The following is a 15,199-nucleotide window of genomic DNA, read 5'->3' as shown; positions in this document are numbered from 1 at the left end:
AAGATCTTTCATGGCGAACTCTCGCTGGAGGGCTAAGATGATCAAGGAGACCGACTGAGGAAGTTGTGAGGACAATATCATCAACATAGAGTAGCAAAAAGGCAGTATCTGATCCGCGCTGGTAAACAAAGAGCGAAGTGTCTGACTTGGCTTCAACAAATCCAAGGGAGAGCAAATATGTAGCAAACCGGCTGTACCAGGCGCGGGGAGCTTGCTTCAGGCCATACAGGGACTTGTTCAGGCGACAAACAAAGTCCAGATGAGCAGGATCCTCGAAACCAGACGGCTGCTGACAATACACAGTCTCTGTCAGGGTGCCATGCAGAAAAGCATTATTCACATCAAGCTGGTGGATTGGCCATTGGCGAGGGAGGGCCAGAGAGAGCACTGTGCGGACAGTAGCAGGCTTCACCACAGGACTGAAAGTCTCATCAAAGTCCACAGCAGGTCGCTGAGTGAAACCGCGAAGGACCTAGCGTGCCTTGTACCGCTCAAGAGACCCCCATCAGACTGGAATTTTTGCTTGGAGATCCACTTGCCAGTGACAACGTTCACCCGAGGAGGGCGAGGCACGAGATCCCAGGTGTGGTTCGTTAGAAGAGCACTGTGTCCCTCTTCCATAGCCGCTTGCCAATTGGATCGGCAAGAGCGCTACAGAAGGTCTTTGGTACTGGAGACAGAGGCGCAACATGGAACGCAACAGGCATCTGGAACCCGCTCTTTGAACGCGTGGCCATGGTGTGCTGTTGGTCACTGGTGACACAACAACAGCACCTTTGGGCAGCGGAGGAGTAGGTGGCGGGGTGACCTGTGAAGACGCAGCCGGCGGAGACGCGGCCGGGGTAGGAGGCTGCCGACGCGTGTAGTGAGAGACGCGCCGGTCGAAGAGGCGGGAACCCAGGCGGGGGGGCGCGGGGCGGTGACGCTGCAGGGGACACCGAGGCCGCGCGAAGCGCTGGCAGGATGTACAGCCCGCGTGAGGCAGCCCCAGCGGTAGACGCTGGCGTGCTGGAACCATCGGGGGCCGCGCGTGGCACGGTTGGAGAGCCTGCCAAGACCCCCGGCGCATGGAGCGCAGGCGGGACGTAGAGCTCGGGCGCCGGGGAAGCATCAGGCGGTGCTGGTGACGATGGAGACAGCATGGGCGCCCCAGGCACAGCCACAGGGGGACTGGTAGGGGTGCTGCTGTCAGCAGCAGGAGCGGTGGAGGCTCCGGGACCGCCATGGGAGGTGCCTTCAGTGAGAAACTTTTGCGACGGTCCAATAGGAATGGGCACAACATCAGTAGCATCAAGAAACTCAAAGTCCGTGTGAACGCAAGGACCATCACGCTCAGCAAAGGGAAAGGCAGCTTCATCGAAGATGACGTGTCGGGAGATGATGACTCTGTTGGATGAGAGGTCAAGGCATCGGTGTCCTTTGTGATGAGCGGAATAGCCTAGGAAGACGCACAGGACGGACCTAGGAGCGAGTTTATGAGGAGCGGTGGCGGACAGGTTGGGGTAACATTTGCACCCGAAGACGCGCAGGTGTGCCGAACAAGGCATGGTGCGGCGTGGAGAGCTGTAGGGTCTTGGTGGGCAAAATGTTAAGGAGGGATGTCGCCTTGGAGAGGGCCTCAACCCAGGAGGGAGGCATAGACGCCTGAAACAACAGGGAGCGAATGGCATTATTGATGGAGCGAATAATGCGTTCGACTTTACCGTTTTTAGGCGAGGTGTAGGGACAAGACATGCGAAGGTATGCCTTGGGTGAGGAAGAAGTTACGGGCACTAGAGTTGTCAAACTCTTTCCCGTTATCGCACTGAACGGCCTTGATGTGGGCGCCAAACTGAGTGGAGGCGTAGGCGATGAAGTGAGCGAGCGTGCTGAAAGTGTCAAATTTAAGGTGCAGAGGAAAAGTCCACAAATAGGGAGTGCAATCATCAAGTATGACAAAATAATATTTGTAACCGGAAATGCTGACAACTGGAGATGTCCATAAATCACAATGAATAAGATCAAACTTGCTAGACGCACAAGAGGTGGACACATGAAAGGGCAGACGAACATGACGCCCTAACTGACATGCATGACATAAATCTGAGCAATCTTCTATCTGACAGGAAACACTGGACGCAAGCTTCGACAACGGCTCATGACTAGGATGGCCAAGACGCCGATGCCACAGCGGAGAGGCAGCCCGGGCGACAAGGGAGTGTGCTGGAGGGAGGCGTAGAGGCTAGAGCGGTCCGGAGCTATTGCACCTGACGATCTTGGTCCGAGACGGAAGAGCCTTCACAGAACAACCAGCAGGGTCAAACTCAACAAAGCAATTTTTGTCGGTAGTAAATTGGCGAACAGAGATGAGATTCTTAATAAGTTGTGGTGACACAAGAACATTATTAAGACGTAAAGTGGGTGACAACTCTGTGGAGCCAGTGGCTGTGACAGGGAGAATAGAACCATTACCGACAATAATAGATGGAGTAGGATACTACGGGAAAAGAACATGTGAAAGGGAGGTGGACTGAGAGGACATGTGGGATGTAGCACCTGAGTCGAAATACCACTCGTTTGCCGGAAGTGGAGTCAGCGACGTCGTGCTGAAGGCGGAGGCGAGGGCCGACGGATCCCAGGAAGGGAGGCCGGCGACAGGGTTGTAGTAGCCCGGCGCAACCCACTGGCCGGTGGAAGCAGGGGCAGCAGCAGGCTGCTGTTGGGCGACAAGGGCTTGCTGCTGCTGCTGGGCAAGGAGCGCCTGCTGCTGTGGATGCAGCAGGATTGGCGCCAAAGGAGGACGGGGCCCGCTCGGCCACATCTGGATGGACCCCATCTAGGGGTTGTAGACGGTGGGGAAGTTCCTGGCGCCGGCCTGCAGCTGCTGCTGTGCACCTGCAGGGGGTCGCTGACCCTGCCCTTCAGCTCCGCAGCCGCCACTACCGCCCTTGCCACTGCCGCCGCGCTTGCTGCGGCGATTGTTGGAGGGCTTGGAGCCACCAGCGCCCCCGGAACCGGTGTTGGACGATGGCGGGGTAGAACGTGGAGGGCTCGACGTAGTGGAGGCAGCGAGCGCAGTGGCAGGGGGGTCCTTCCGGTTCTCCACAGTGAGTTCGTCGGTGAGCGTGCTGACGATCCAGGACTTGACGCAGTCCATCCGGGACCACTCCGGGGAGGCAGGGACCGGAGGGTCGAGGCGGACGTGATCCTGGAGGGAGAACTTGCCAAGGGTCAGCAGGAACTGATCGCGCCAATGGTTGAAGTTACCGGAGTCGACGTCGAGGATGATGGTTACGTGAGTCCGGATGTTGTTGACGGCGATGGCCTGGGCGTGCAGGTTCTGGAGAGCCAGTGCCTCGTGAAGCTGCATGGCGGAACGAAGGTCGCTGGGCGCCGGAGCAGCGCCGGAGGACCCCCCATCGGCAGAGGCGGCGGTAGCGGCTGCACGCTCCTTGGCGGCACGCACGAGGGCCTCGCTTGCGTGCTGGGCTGCGGCATCGTGGTTCTTTGCAGCAGCGGCGGCCTCCTCTTCAGCTTCGAGGGCGCGGGCCAAAGCGGCGTCGCGTGCAGCCTGGCGCTGGGCGGCGGTGGCTGCCTCACTGGCTTTCTCCTTGGTGAGGCGTTGGTTGAGGTCCTCGACCTAGGCCGCGGTGAGACCGGCGTTGGCAGTGGAAGCAGTGTCGTCCCCAGACTTGGGGGGTAGACGGAGGGGTAGCTGGCATCGCACAAAAGGGGCTGGCGCGCGGAGGGGCGCGGCGCGGCGAGGAGAGCCGGCACGCGAGGGCGCTGCACGGCGAGAGGAGGGCCGGCACGCGAGGGCGCTACGTGGCGAGAGAGGGGCCGACATGCGAGGAAGGGCAGCAGAAAAAAGGATCTAGGCGGCTAATACCATGTAAGTGAATATGGCACAGGGAAACTGTAGATTGTTTGATAGAGTACAAGGAGGTACAATATATAGGCAAGGATCAAGTAGGGTTTATAGGAAACACCCAATCAATCTATAATCATCTACCATAAGTCCCTAGAGGCAGCCCAGCCACATCAGGCGTGGGTGCCAAGGCCCATGTGGCCAGCCCATAGGCGCCTATTCTAACACTTTTCATGAGGAAAGTATACGGTGGAACAAGTTTGGAAAACTAATAGTATGACCTATGAATGGAACTGGGCCGTGCAAAAAAATAAAATTACATATAATACTGTGCTATTCCCCTGATATTTGAAACGGCATTTCTACATCGGATGACACGTTCTTTTGGACACAGGACAGTCCAACTTTGGAATTTGACCACCCACTTAGTTTTGTGGGGCTGATCACCAATTTCTTTGTAAACGTAGTTGTAAATGCGAATGAAGTTAGAATATTATGAGGTTTATTTGCTGCTAGTTATTTAATATTTTCATAGGCCAGTCTAAGCATTCACAAAGATATTGTTGGGTTTTTTTTTTTTTGCTTGCACACTCACGTGTGGCAGTTTTTTTATGCAAATGGATCATTTAGTAATGGAGGTGATCTAAGTATTTCATGATTCTACTGAACACTAAGTGTCACTGTCTAGTGTCTACACTCTTGCTTTACTAGCTCTGTTATTTTTTGATATTAACTCAAGTTTTTCAGGTGGAGATCTACCCACTGAGAATATATCTATCCGAAGCAATGTATAAAATGATGTGGGAATACTTCTTCCCTGAAGAAGATGATTCACAACGACGACAGGTAAGCTGCAAGTCCCAGTTCGGTTTGGCTTCTACTGGCTTCTGCTTGACTTCTAATGCAATGGGAGCCAATCAAAGAAGCCTCCTTGTGAGGAGCCCATTTCTGCCGTCTATCTGTTTGAAAAGTGATGGCTTTTGAAACGAGCTTCTCAAAGGCGACCTTCTCCGATTTCTTCCTGATGTACTATGGAGCCAAGCAAAAACAAGAGCCACCCAAACAATTCTGTCCTACATCCTTATTTCGACTTTTTTTTTTGGGGGGGGGGGGGGGGGGGGGGGGGGGGAAGGAAGTTTGGAGAGTTTCAACATCGACCGGTCCTAGAAGAACAAGAAGGCTCTCTTCTGCTGTCGATGCTGTTACTTCTAGCAGCTATTCTGTCAGAGATCATGAGCTTCCTGGGAAATCAGCAACAACTGTATCTACGTCAACAAATGTCTCAAGTTGGCAAGGTTTACTCAGCGATAACTCACAGGTGAGTCAAGTGAAACATATGCACAATTTGTTCTTTGCATATGCATATACCATTGGGAATAAAGAAGGTGATAGTTTTGGTGGAGGGGTGAGGTTTGGGTGGGGGTGGTGGGGAGGGAAATGTCATTATTCACTAGCTCACCTGATCGCAGTAGCTGTTTTCTCAACATGCATTTTCTGAAACGAGCAGGAATCAACCCTTACTATGCCTTGACCTTTGAATCACACGTCTATTTTGCCAATTACCTGTGTACAGGGCCATGTCCATTCAGCAGAAAGGTGACTGAGTATGTTGTTTTCCTTGTTAGTCAACTTTGCCTGAAAGCAGACTGATCCCCAATTCAGATGCTATTGGTGTGTTTGGTTTCCTGCCTATCTTCTAGCCTGACTAGAACATAAGCCAGGCTAACCCAAGGCTGTCCCTAGCAAGCCAAGATGGACTTGTTTGGTTGCATGCACCATCTAAGCCTAGCTAGCAACTAGTGTGTTTGGTTGGCTGGTTTGGCTTGGGTAGAGTCACCTCTTCTTTGTGCAGGTAAGTTTACCACCTTTGAGGCAATTTATCGAACACCTGGTGAACGCCACCTCTCCCAAGGGACAGCCAATGGCCACAGAGGCTAGAGGTGGCCGGCGACGACGCTGTCGGGTTCGGGGCTTGGGGCAGAAGACGACCTTGATCTCGCCGGGGTCGACGCAGTCCTGCGGCGTGAACTAGACGTCGGTGGTGTTGGTCCGCGTGCGGGGCACAAGTGCTTGAACAGCGCCGCCTCGGTCGCGCGGGGGGCACTCGGTGGCAAGGTCCACGGCGCATCCCAGCGTGGGGCACCGCCGCCCTCGCCGGGCACCCTTTGGCGGCAGCTCGTGCGGCGTCACCACGACCGCCACGTTGAAGTCGTCCAGCAGGCTGACGCTATACGCCGCGATCCCACCCGGCCCGCCCACGCTCACTTGCACCACCATCACCGGCGGCGCGTCACCCGTCGCACACAGGACAGGCAGCAAGGGTGAGTCGTCGCCGTTATCCGTGTACTTGACGCAACCCGCCCGCGCCACCACGCAGCCAGAGGGAACGCCAACGTCGCCAGGCGCTAGCCGTTGCCGTCCTGAGCTCCACCGCCACGCTAGATGGCCAAGGACTAGCGCCACCGTCTTGGCGTCCAGATGCAACCACGGGCACCTCACCAGCTCCCGCCCGTCCCTCCTGCTGCACGTCGCCGACGCGGCAGCAGCCTCCAGCTCCATGGATCCGATCTGATGCCTCTCGGGCGAGAGGACGTTCCTTTCGATTTCACCATAATCCTGCAGACCGCCCATCCGAAGTCGCAGATCAGCTAGGGCTGCTCCTCTCCGCCCACCTCGCCGGTCTTCAGCAGCGCGGCCACGAGTGCCTGCGCTGCTCCTCTCCGCCCGGCCTCCACGTACGCCACCGCCGCCTGCCATCCGCGTCAGCAAGGAAAGCCTCGCACCGCTCGAGGGAGGTGACGGGAACGGGGACTTGCGCCTGGCCAAGCCTAGCTCCAGGAAACGAGCAACGCTCGCATTCTTTCCTGGCCAGGCCAGGAGCGTATGGTTGGCTCCCCGAAGCCAGGCCCCAGCCCATCTACAGGCAACTAAACAAGCCCAACTTGGCTCCGGGGAACCAGGCCAGGGGTTGGCCACCCAACCAAACACACCCTATATGTGGACACCCCTCTCCAGAAAGGAACAACTGTGTGCCCCAGCTGGTAATTGCACTGATTACTGCACTTAGACTGGCAACCAGTATTTGGCACCCAATATTAAGCAGTCCTGACCTGAATAATGGCCACTGCCCATTGGTAATGGCTATGCGTCTCGTTGAAAACAGCTACATTTTCTGTTCTTTCTGGGCGTGATTGGTACGCTGCTTCTACTCGTACATGGCCCATCGCATGCAGGAATGAAGTGATTGGTAGGCTGCTTTGCTGCTCGGGCCAGGCCAGCCGCATGCACGAGGTGACGCCGAGCCAGGTTCGCTGGAAACGCGGTTGAGTTCCGTTCCTGCCGGGCCTGGCTGGCTTGGTGCAGCGTGAGCAAGCAGGTTGAGCCGAGTGAGAGAGCAGGCGTGCAGGTACACTGTCCAACCAATCACCATCCTTCCCTGTGCTGGCTGGATGTAGATGGAAGCCAATCACCGCCCGCATGCATGCGTTGGGCCTGGCCAAGCGGGGCCTGGCTCTCTCGTGTGAGCCAATTTCAGCAGAGAAACGAACCAATCACCATCCTTCCCTGTGCTGGCTGGATGTAGATGGAAGCCAATCACCGCCCGCATGCATGCGTTGGGCCTGGCCAAGCGGGGCCTGTCTCTCTCGTGTGAGCCAGTTTCAGCAGAGAAACGAACCAATCACGCCCTCTATGTCTGATACTGTGCTTACGCACTCCCAAGTTTTGTTTACCCTTACTATGTGGTGGCCTCTTATTCACACAACTATTCTGCCAACTACATGTACGGGGCAATGTCTGTTCATCGAGATGTGCTTATAATTTTCTGTAGGGTGTCATAGAGAGTTGTTTTTTCAATGAAAGGGTGCTCTGAGAGGTAGGTATAACTATCTCCAGTCATAAATGCAGGACACTTTGACCAAATTCAGCTTTAAAATTCTGACCACCAGTGGTTTCAAAATATTTAGTTTGTGAACATAAAATTCATGTATAGATTTGTCTTGTAACATACTTTCATAATCTCATATTTATTGGATTTTACAACAATATTCTAGTAGAAAAAATAGTGGTCGAGGTTGTACCTTGAAAACCATAAAAAGTCATCAGTGACTATTATTAGAGTAATCTCCTAGTCTATAGCATAATCACATAAAACGGGTGCGCGGGGTCGTTTTCGACCCCGCCGTGTAAAAACCTCTCATGAGTAGCCTAACCCCGTTCCTTGACCCCGTCGACCCGGGAACTTTGTGACTGTGGTCTAGAGTTTCTCCTGTTTTTCTCTCTTGTATTCTATATATAGTGCCCATTGGGCCTCAATACAACCATACAACTCAGTCCCTAATATTGTAACATGGTATCACAGGTCTAGGTTTATGATTCAGCTGCAACCCTAGTTCACCAATGCATTGGTCGCCCCAACCCCCTAGTATAAACAAATTTTATTAACGCTTAATCTACATGCAGGTGTCAAAATTTCAGAGTATAAAAGCAAATATGGTATGTGGTTCGCATCAAGAGTTGCACCGGTCGTCTTCATTTGAAAGAAATTGGGAAGAAAGCGCATCAGAAAGTGTTGCAAGTAATGATGTGGTATCATTCATGAATTCTTCTACTATTTCTTCAAAAGTAGATGCTAGCAATTCTGTCTTAGAGAACCCTGTTGTTGGAAGTGAGATGTGGAGAAGTAAAACGAAAGATTCTAAGCCTGCCAAGTCTGGCTGTCTGTCTCACGAGGAAAAAAAGCTTGGGAAGTCTATTGATGAAAAGAAGACAAAACCTCGGAAGTCCATGGAATTTCATAACATCAAGATTAGCCAGGTATTATCTTTATTACTGTGTCCAGTAGTCCTATAACAATTCTTTCAGTTTGTCTTAACTGTTGCTGATGTTCTAGGTTGAACTTCTTGTTACATATGAGGGGTCAAGGCTTGCTATTAATGACCTAAGGTTGCTTATGGATACTTTCCACAAGGCAGAATTTACTGGTACATGGAGGCGACTATTCTCTAGAGTCAAAAAACATATCATCTGGGGAGTTTTGAAGTCGGTGACTGGAATGCAGGCAAGTGCTCTGGGTGGGCACAAATTTTGTTATTACAAAATCTTTGCTCACAGTTAGCTGTATCATATTCTAGATCCACATTATCACCAATTTATATATGTTGAAAGCACTTGTTCTGTACTTCTGTTAGGTCTTGGCTTATGTGATTTATTACTTTTGGAGTCTAATACCCTAATCAAGATTGACGGTTCGACAACCTAAGCAGTAATTTCTATGTGGTTTTTCTCTTTCTGAAACTTTACTGGGCCTGCCTCTGAAAAATTATGCTTGCCCCTTAACTGTGAAATGCTGCTTGTGCTAACATCTAAATCGGTGCTGTTTCATGGTATTTTAGTTGATACTCGATAGTCTAAAAGAGTTATGGAATCGAATGGCACCTTTTCTGTTTGAAAATCTAGGGAACATAGCTACCGTTTTTGGTTATATTATTCCAATCTGTCTGGTAATTTTGTTCATACCAGCATCCACAGGTTTTAGGGAAAACCCTTGCCCAATAGTTATTTTATTTCTGAAAGGGTAACTAATGGTGCCAATTTTGAGCAGGGGAAGAAGTTTAGCAACCATAGGGAAACACTTGAGGGTTCTATTCCTGAAAATGATCTTAACTTGAGTGACAGTGATGTTGGTCGTCATGGAAGACATGATCAATTAACGGCTTCATGGTTGAAGAGGCCGGGCGAAGGTGCAGGTGATGGATTTGTCACATCAATTAGGGGGCTTTTCAATACACAACGCCGTAAAGCAAAGGCCTTTGTGATTCGGACAATGCATGGTGAAGGGCATAATAATGATGAATATCAGGACGAATGGAGCGAGAGTGATGGTGAATATCCTTTTGCGAGGCAACTTACAATTACAAAGGCCAAGAAGCTCATACGAAGGAAATTCCGTCCAAGGGGGCAAAAGAACTCAGGTATAATTCCTTCCATGTTGATACTTCGTATCACTTCTCTAGCACGATTGCAACTTCTACTCTATAGGACTGGCATTTTTTCCCTTGTCTTCTTAGGTCTGTCGTTGCAAGATTCACTCCCATCTAGTCCGCGGGAAACAACGCCGTATCAAAGTGATTCCTCCAGGTCATCTTACGAGGACTTCCATGAGCAGTAAAACAACCTGGTGATGCTGTTTTCAGCTTCTACATCTGGTGGACAAGATGCTGTCATTTTTGACAATTGGATCATTGTCCAGTGATGTAGCCCTTCAAAATGTGAAGCTGCTTTGTCACAGTCGGCGATCGCATGGCATTGTATCAGTCAGCCCCTTGTATATAGTAGGGTGTAGTGGAGTTTGTATTGCGGGTGTACCATCAAAATATCCGAATGTATCATGTATAGTAGTTAGGCATTAATCCGTAATTATGTCCTTGTAAGTTAATCACAATGTTCGCTTGTTGGTTTCAGCCAGGCTTATTCAACTAGCCAACAGTGTTTTCTTCTCACAATAAACCAGTACTAGCCAGCTCAAACCAGCCTATAAACCAACCAGCGAATATGCCGAATAAGAGACCAGCTCGTGCTCCTAGAAAACAAAAAAACCGTGATCTATGGCACGGGGCATTCCCATTTCCTTGTACTTCAGGACTCCCTTGTTGAAGAATTTGTAAAAGCTATGGCAGAAACAATTGGGAAAGGAGCAATTGACTTAGGTGTCTAGGTAGAATCATTGCAGCATTTTGGAGAGGTTATTTGCGTAGTGTATTGTGATTCTTTTGCCGGACTAGTTGGAAGCCAGAAATGCATTGCTCCACGTCAAAAAGAAATGCTACTTCACAGATTGGTGAGCTATGAAATGTTATCTGCTCACGAGAGGTAAAAATTACGTGTCGAGGGAGTCAATATTCATGTATGTTGCTCACCTATGGATTTGTAGTTTGGTAGTGTAGATATAGCTGAGGTTTATCAAAGCACCAGGATATAATAACTACAGAACTATGCAATACTCATACAGCAGATATTACACGATTGAACAGACACCCCCTCTACTCAAACTGCGCCGTCAAGTAGCTCCGTGTCGCGGAGTCCACACGAGCTCTGCTCCGAGACGTCTAGCAAGATTGTGAGAAGCGCTACCAAGCGTTTTAGACTGAGGTACAACTAGAGCTAGAACTGGTTGATCTGGGGCAGACTACCAAGCATATATGACCCTCGTTTCAACTAGAAGGATTCAGAAATCTTGCAAGTCAAAAGTGACCTGCATTGCATTTCATATTTGTTCAGTAAATTGACATGATACAAACATTATTCTATATACCATCGACGGTGTAAGGATCAACAAGTACAGGACCTGACGCTGATGCACATTCATTTACAAACCACAAGAGCATGTTAATTTCTGGTCAAATGGGTCGTTTGAAATAAGCCTAAATCATCCCCCATGTAGTCTGGCAACTAAACGCGGACAGGGCAACAACAATCGGAACACCCATCACACAGTGTCGTCATGGAACCACCACCTGGTCTCCTTCGGTGACCTCCCATTGCGACAGTTCCTGACATAGCGATCATTATCGGCTGGGCGTTGCTGCAATCAGTACATGTATTGCAATCAGAAAGCAAGATCCACCGATTCAACAAGGATATGTAGAGAAAATATGTAACCTTTGCTGGTGAGCTGGACAGCATAGATAATATGCTGATACAGATAGAACTGACAGTCATTGCTGGGGACCATGAGTCATACAATATATCTGTAGGTAAGTGAAGGAATCAATAGTTACTAGAATGGCTCTTTCATGGCAAAAAAATTGAATAGAGATGTCAACTATCAGGGATTATTAGTCTTGCATCCAAAAACAAAAGCACAGTAAATGTTACAAGTTCCATCTTCTACAGTGCCCAGGATAAAAAAAGAATTCTAGCACAGAAGACATTTTTCAATTGTGCCAAGCTAGCTAATTCAAATAATTTAAGCTAGAACAGGTAGATCACATTGGTAATTCAAGTTCATGAGGTAAAAGTAATTAAAGACTGAAAAAAGAGGCACAAACACATGAAATGGATGCAGGTGTATACAAAATATATACTTGCTCTACAAAAATAACCTCAAGAGGCCAGTGATATATACCAATGGTCATGGAATCATGATTAATACTCATATTTCTAGAAATTTCGTGGCATAGCCAGTGGACCAAGCTGGAAAACAAGACAACAGTGTAACAAAAACTCTCTATAAGACTGTCTCCAACAACGTAACGCAGACGCAAAATAGATGGCTCACAGTGTTTTTGGGTCCCGAAATCACGCTCCAACAGATGACCCATCCAGAAAACAGAAAACGCATTTTGCATAGCAGCCGATCCGAAACGCAAATAAGCGTCTCGAGAGAGAGACGACGCAAATCTCTGCGGCCGGCTCGGCGAGGCGAGCCCGCGGCGGCAGGCGGGTCCGCGGCGCACGCGGCCGGCGCGGCCAGGCAGGGCTGCTGCGGGGAGCCGCTGGCGCGGCGAGGAGCAGCCGGATGCGTGGCGGCGGCCTTGTTCCCCGCGAGCAGGTCCAGAGATCGACACCACGCAGAGAGAGAGGAGGACCAACGGGCAGCAGGGGAAAAGGCAAGCGCTGCTCTAGGGAGCACGCACAGCATCTGTACGCCGGCGCTGGTAGCGCTGCTGCAAGAGCCCCATGTCCCTACGACTCCAACCAGCGAAGAACAGAAATAGAGCGAGAGACGACCAAGAAAATCCCTGAGTCGATTTCACTTGAAGCACACCAGTGCTGCAGACACAGAACGGAGGAGACCTGAGCAATATCGCTGCTTGGTGCACACACCTGAACCAACGAACACAGCAGAACTTGGTGCTCTGGACAGCAGCAACGCGAGAGAGAAAAACAATGAAAACCGAACCAAATCAAAAGGAATCGAGCCTAAACTTTGCACAGATGCAATTCAACCTAGCACGAACCTATTCCCCAAAAATCATCGCCTGGGATTGACCCAAACTCCGGGAAATCGTGATCGAAGCCAAGCACGAAAATGGGGACAAGGCCGGGAGGTGCGGCCCGCCGCCGCGCAGCTGGCGAAGGAGGACGAGGCGCCGACGGGGAGCAGGGGCGCCTTCTCGCCGCCGGATCTCGCGGCCACCGGCGCCAGGACCTTGGCGGCGGTGAAGGACGCGGCCGCCATCTCTCTCTGCCCTTTCCGCTGTCGCCTGGGATTTGCGTTGGTCGTTGGAGACACAAAATTTTTTGGGTGCCGACTCTTTTACTGTGCATGATGCAAATAAGAGAATGGGTATTGTGTATAGGTTGTGTTGTTGGAGACAGTCTAAGAGGTGCAGCGTTCCAACAAGCTTATGCTGTTCATGATGTAAAGCCCAGATAGTATATTATTGGACTTTAATAGAATCGTTTTGTACTTGAAAGTTCTAATCGAGATTTCTAGAAGTGTTACTTGCATGGAAACCTCCACTGATGTTGGCATATATTGTCTTGACTAAGCATCATTTTAGTACACCATTATTATTGTCAATCAAGATTGGATTACACGTGACAGCTTACATAGAAGAAAACAATGGACATGAATTGCAAAGATAACCTATAACTCTAGCTTAGTCACATTCCTAATCTTAACTAACAGGTCTGATATAACTCCACAGATGAAGGGCCATTCGAAACTAGGTAAAACAGTAACATCACAAAATGGTCCAGGTGGTTAGCAAGGGGGAAAAATCAATGGGTGCAGCATAATGCATACCAATCACCGGTCCTGATCAAGGCACCATGCCAAGTGCAATGTACTTTAGCATGCCGCATATGTCATATGTGAGAATACTGTCAAGGTGTTCCACTAACATCATGAAACAGCCAGCCTACGAAAAAGGACGGACTCATAATTTCCCCTAAGTGCGCCGAATTTTTTACAAAATGGTAGATATGAAAGGGCTGGTTTTAACGTCAGTCGTGACCAAGTTCGCTAGAGATCAGAGAAGACATCAATGATGACCACACCATGGAACGAAACTGCATCCTAGTGCTGGTGAACTTAAAATACAAGAGTTGTTCAAAAAAAGATGTCAACAGGGAATAGAAATTAACGATCATACCTAAACAGATGTGTCCATTGCTGTAAATGTGTGGATGCATCGGTGCTGGATGCAGAAATATAACCTGAAACAAAGGAAAACAATATTAAAAAAGGCACTAAAACCCAATGCACACGTAATAATCAATCGGGACTGAAGATATTGACCTGAGGTGCCTCCATGGGATAATGCTCGGGGAAATCCACCTGCAGCTTGTAGGTCTCGCCGGTGTAGAGCGTGCCTGGTGCCCCGGCTACATCGATGACCCACCTTTTTTGTTGTTTCATCCACCATTATTTTTCCATTCATTAAGTTTTTCTTTCGCCCAGGATCACAAAAACACTAGAAAAATTCTACTGCAAACCCCTTGGAGAAGACGAGGGAAATAGTAAAGAAACCAACATCTACACGCCCAAAAGGTCAAAACGCACGCAACACGTCGTGTCTCAGGTCAATCAGGACGCGGAACGTGCTCCGCAGTTTCGGCAGGACTAACCTAGACTCGCGAAGAAGAAAACAGTAGCCAAGCACCGAGCCACGGAGAAAGGGAATCTAAGAGACCCCGCACCGCAGGGATTGCTGGTGACTGGTGAGAAGGGGGATAGGAAGGGCGGCGATGGAGGAGGGGCACCTCTGGAGGTTGTCGGTGACCCTGTGCTTGAAGCCGGCGGGCGGGTTGACCTGCCACTCCGCGAGCTCCTTCTGTAGGCGGCTGCACGCGATCTTGCTCAGGGCCTGCACGCGCGCACCCACACAAAGTGGGGAACACAGGAAGATCAGTCAAATCGAGCGGCGACCTCGCACGCGGCTGGATCGGATGTGGGAGATCGGGAGAGGGTCTAGGGTTCGTTACCTTGCGGGACGGGGACGAGGAGGAGGACGGGCTGGCCATGCCGCGCCGGGGTTGCTGCGGAGGCGGAAGAGGGGGAGAGGAGAGGAAAGGTGTCTGTGCCCCGTGCGCGCGTGTGCGGGCGGCGCGGCAGAGGGCAGGGGCAGCGGCCGCTGTGCTGTATTGGTTGGTGGTGGGGCGGCAGCGCCGAGGGAAATGGGAGAAAACAAGACTTGGCGGCCTTTTGCGGAAAAAGTCTATTTTACCCTATCTTAGAGTCTAGTTTTCCTCCTGAATTTTAGAACCGGATAAACCACCTCTCTTAATTTTTAAAATCGTTCATTTTACCTCCATGACCCGGATATGGGTGGTTTTCAAAGACGGTTTTATTTTTTTGTTTTTTATTTATTTCGGCTGAATTTTTGAAAAAAAAAACATAGTAAA

At 50.4% G+C, this 15,199-nt stretch overlaps 3 protein-coding genes across 4 annotated transcripts in view; 1 reads left to right on the top strand and 2 right to left on the bottom strand.

Annotated features, from left to right (window-relative positions):
• The window catches only part of LOC136521706 (protein SABRE-like), a 32,010-nt gene extending 21,457 nt beyond the window's left edge, over positions 1 to 10,553 (top strand). Inside the window, exons 18-23 of one of the 2 annotated variants that reach the window (XM_066515471.1) lie at positions 4,595 to 4,693; positions 4,980 to 5,165; positions 8,309 to 8,662; positions 8,739 to 8,906; positions 9,450 to 9,819; positions 9,916 to 10,553. In XM_066515471.1, the coding sequence (XP_066371568.1) occupies positions 4,595 to 4,693; positions 4,980 to 5,165; positions 8,309 to 8,662; positions 8,739 to 8,906; positions 9,450 to 9,819; positions 9,916 to 10,016 (1,278 nt within the window). In that variant the 3' untranslated portion in view covers positions 10,017 to 10,553. Of the gene's footprint in view, positions 1 to 4,594; positions 4,694 to 4,979; positions 5,166 to 8,308; positions 8,663 to 8,738; positions 8,907 to 9,449; positions 9,820 to 9,915 lie in introns of those variants that run through there. The other variant, XM_066515479.1, reaches the window with a different exon arrangement.
• On the bottom strand, positions 5,286 to 8,297 carry LOC136521718 (uncharacterized). The gene has a single exon (XM_066515488.1). The coding sequence runs from the start codon at positions 6,602 to 6,604 to the stop codon at positions 5,876 to 5,878; it is 729 nt and encodes a 242-aa protein (XP_066371585.1). The 5' UTR covers positions 6,605 to 8,297; the 3' UTR covers positions 5,286 to 5,875.
• Positions 10,554 to 11,129: 576 nt separating the features above from the next.
• On the bottom strand, positions 11,130 to 14,950 carry LOC136521724 (probable ubiquitin-conjugating enzyme E2 18). Its single transcript, XM_066515498.1, has 6 exons — positions 14,780 to 14,950; positions 14,558 to 14,661; positions 14,094 to 14,196; positions 13,948 to 14,011; positions 11,507 to 11,595; positions 11,130 to 11,429 (listed from the first exon to the last, which is right to left on the bottom strand). Exons 1-6 carry the CDS (start codon positions 14,816 to 14,818, stop codon positions 11,334 to 11,336), a joined length of 495 nt encoding a protein of 164 aa, XP_066371595.1. The 5' UTR covers positions 14,819 to 14,950; the 3' UTR covers positions 11,130 to 11,333.
• Between the last annotated feature and the right edge of the window lie 249 nt (positions 14,951 to 15,199).

The sequence above is a fragment of the Miscanthus floridulus genome, chromosome 2, assembly GCF_019320115.1.
Source record: "Miscanthus floridulus cultivar M001 chromosome 2, ASM1932011v1, whole genome shotgun sequence".
In the NCBI taxonomy this organism is placed as follows: domain Eukaryota; kingdom Viridiplantae; phylum Streptophyta; class Magnoliopsida; order Poales; family Poaceae; genus Miscanthus; species Miscanthus floridulus.
Note: the sequence above shows the minus strand (reverse complement) of the source record. Positions and strands in the feature narration are given on the sequence as shown.

Bases quoted from the DNA above. Each gene is read 5' to 3' on its own strand.
- LOC136521718 (XM_066515488.1), bottom strand. From the start codon at position 6,604: ATGGCAGGCGGCGGTGGCGTACGTGGAGGCCGGGCGGAGAGGAGCAGC.
- LOC136521724 (XM_066515498.1), bottom strand. From the start codon at position 14,818: ATGGCCAGCCCGTCCTCCTCCTCGTCCCCGTCCCGCAAG. The intron at 14,662-14,779 runs GTAACGAACCCT...GCGCGCGTGCAG, and splicing joins CCTCGTCCCCGTCCCGCAAG to GCCCTGAGCAAGATCGCGTG. The intron at 11,430-11,506 runs GTTACATATTTT...TACTGATTGCAG, and splicing joins TGTCCAGCTCACCAGCAAAG to CAACGCCCAGCCGATAATGA.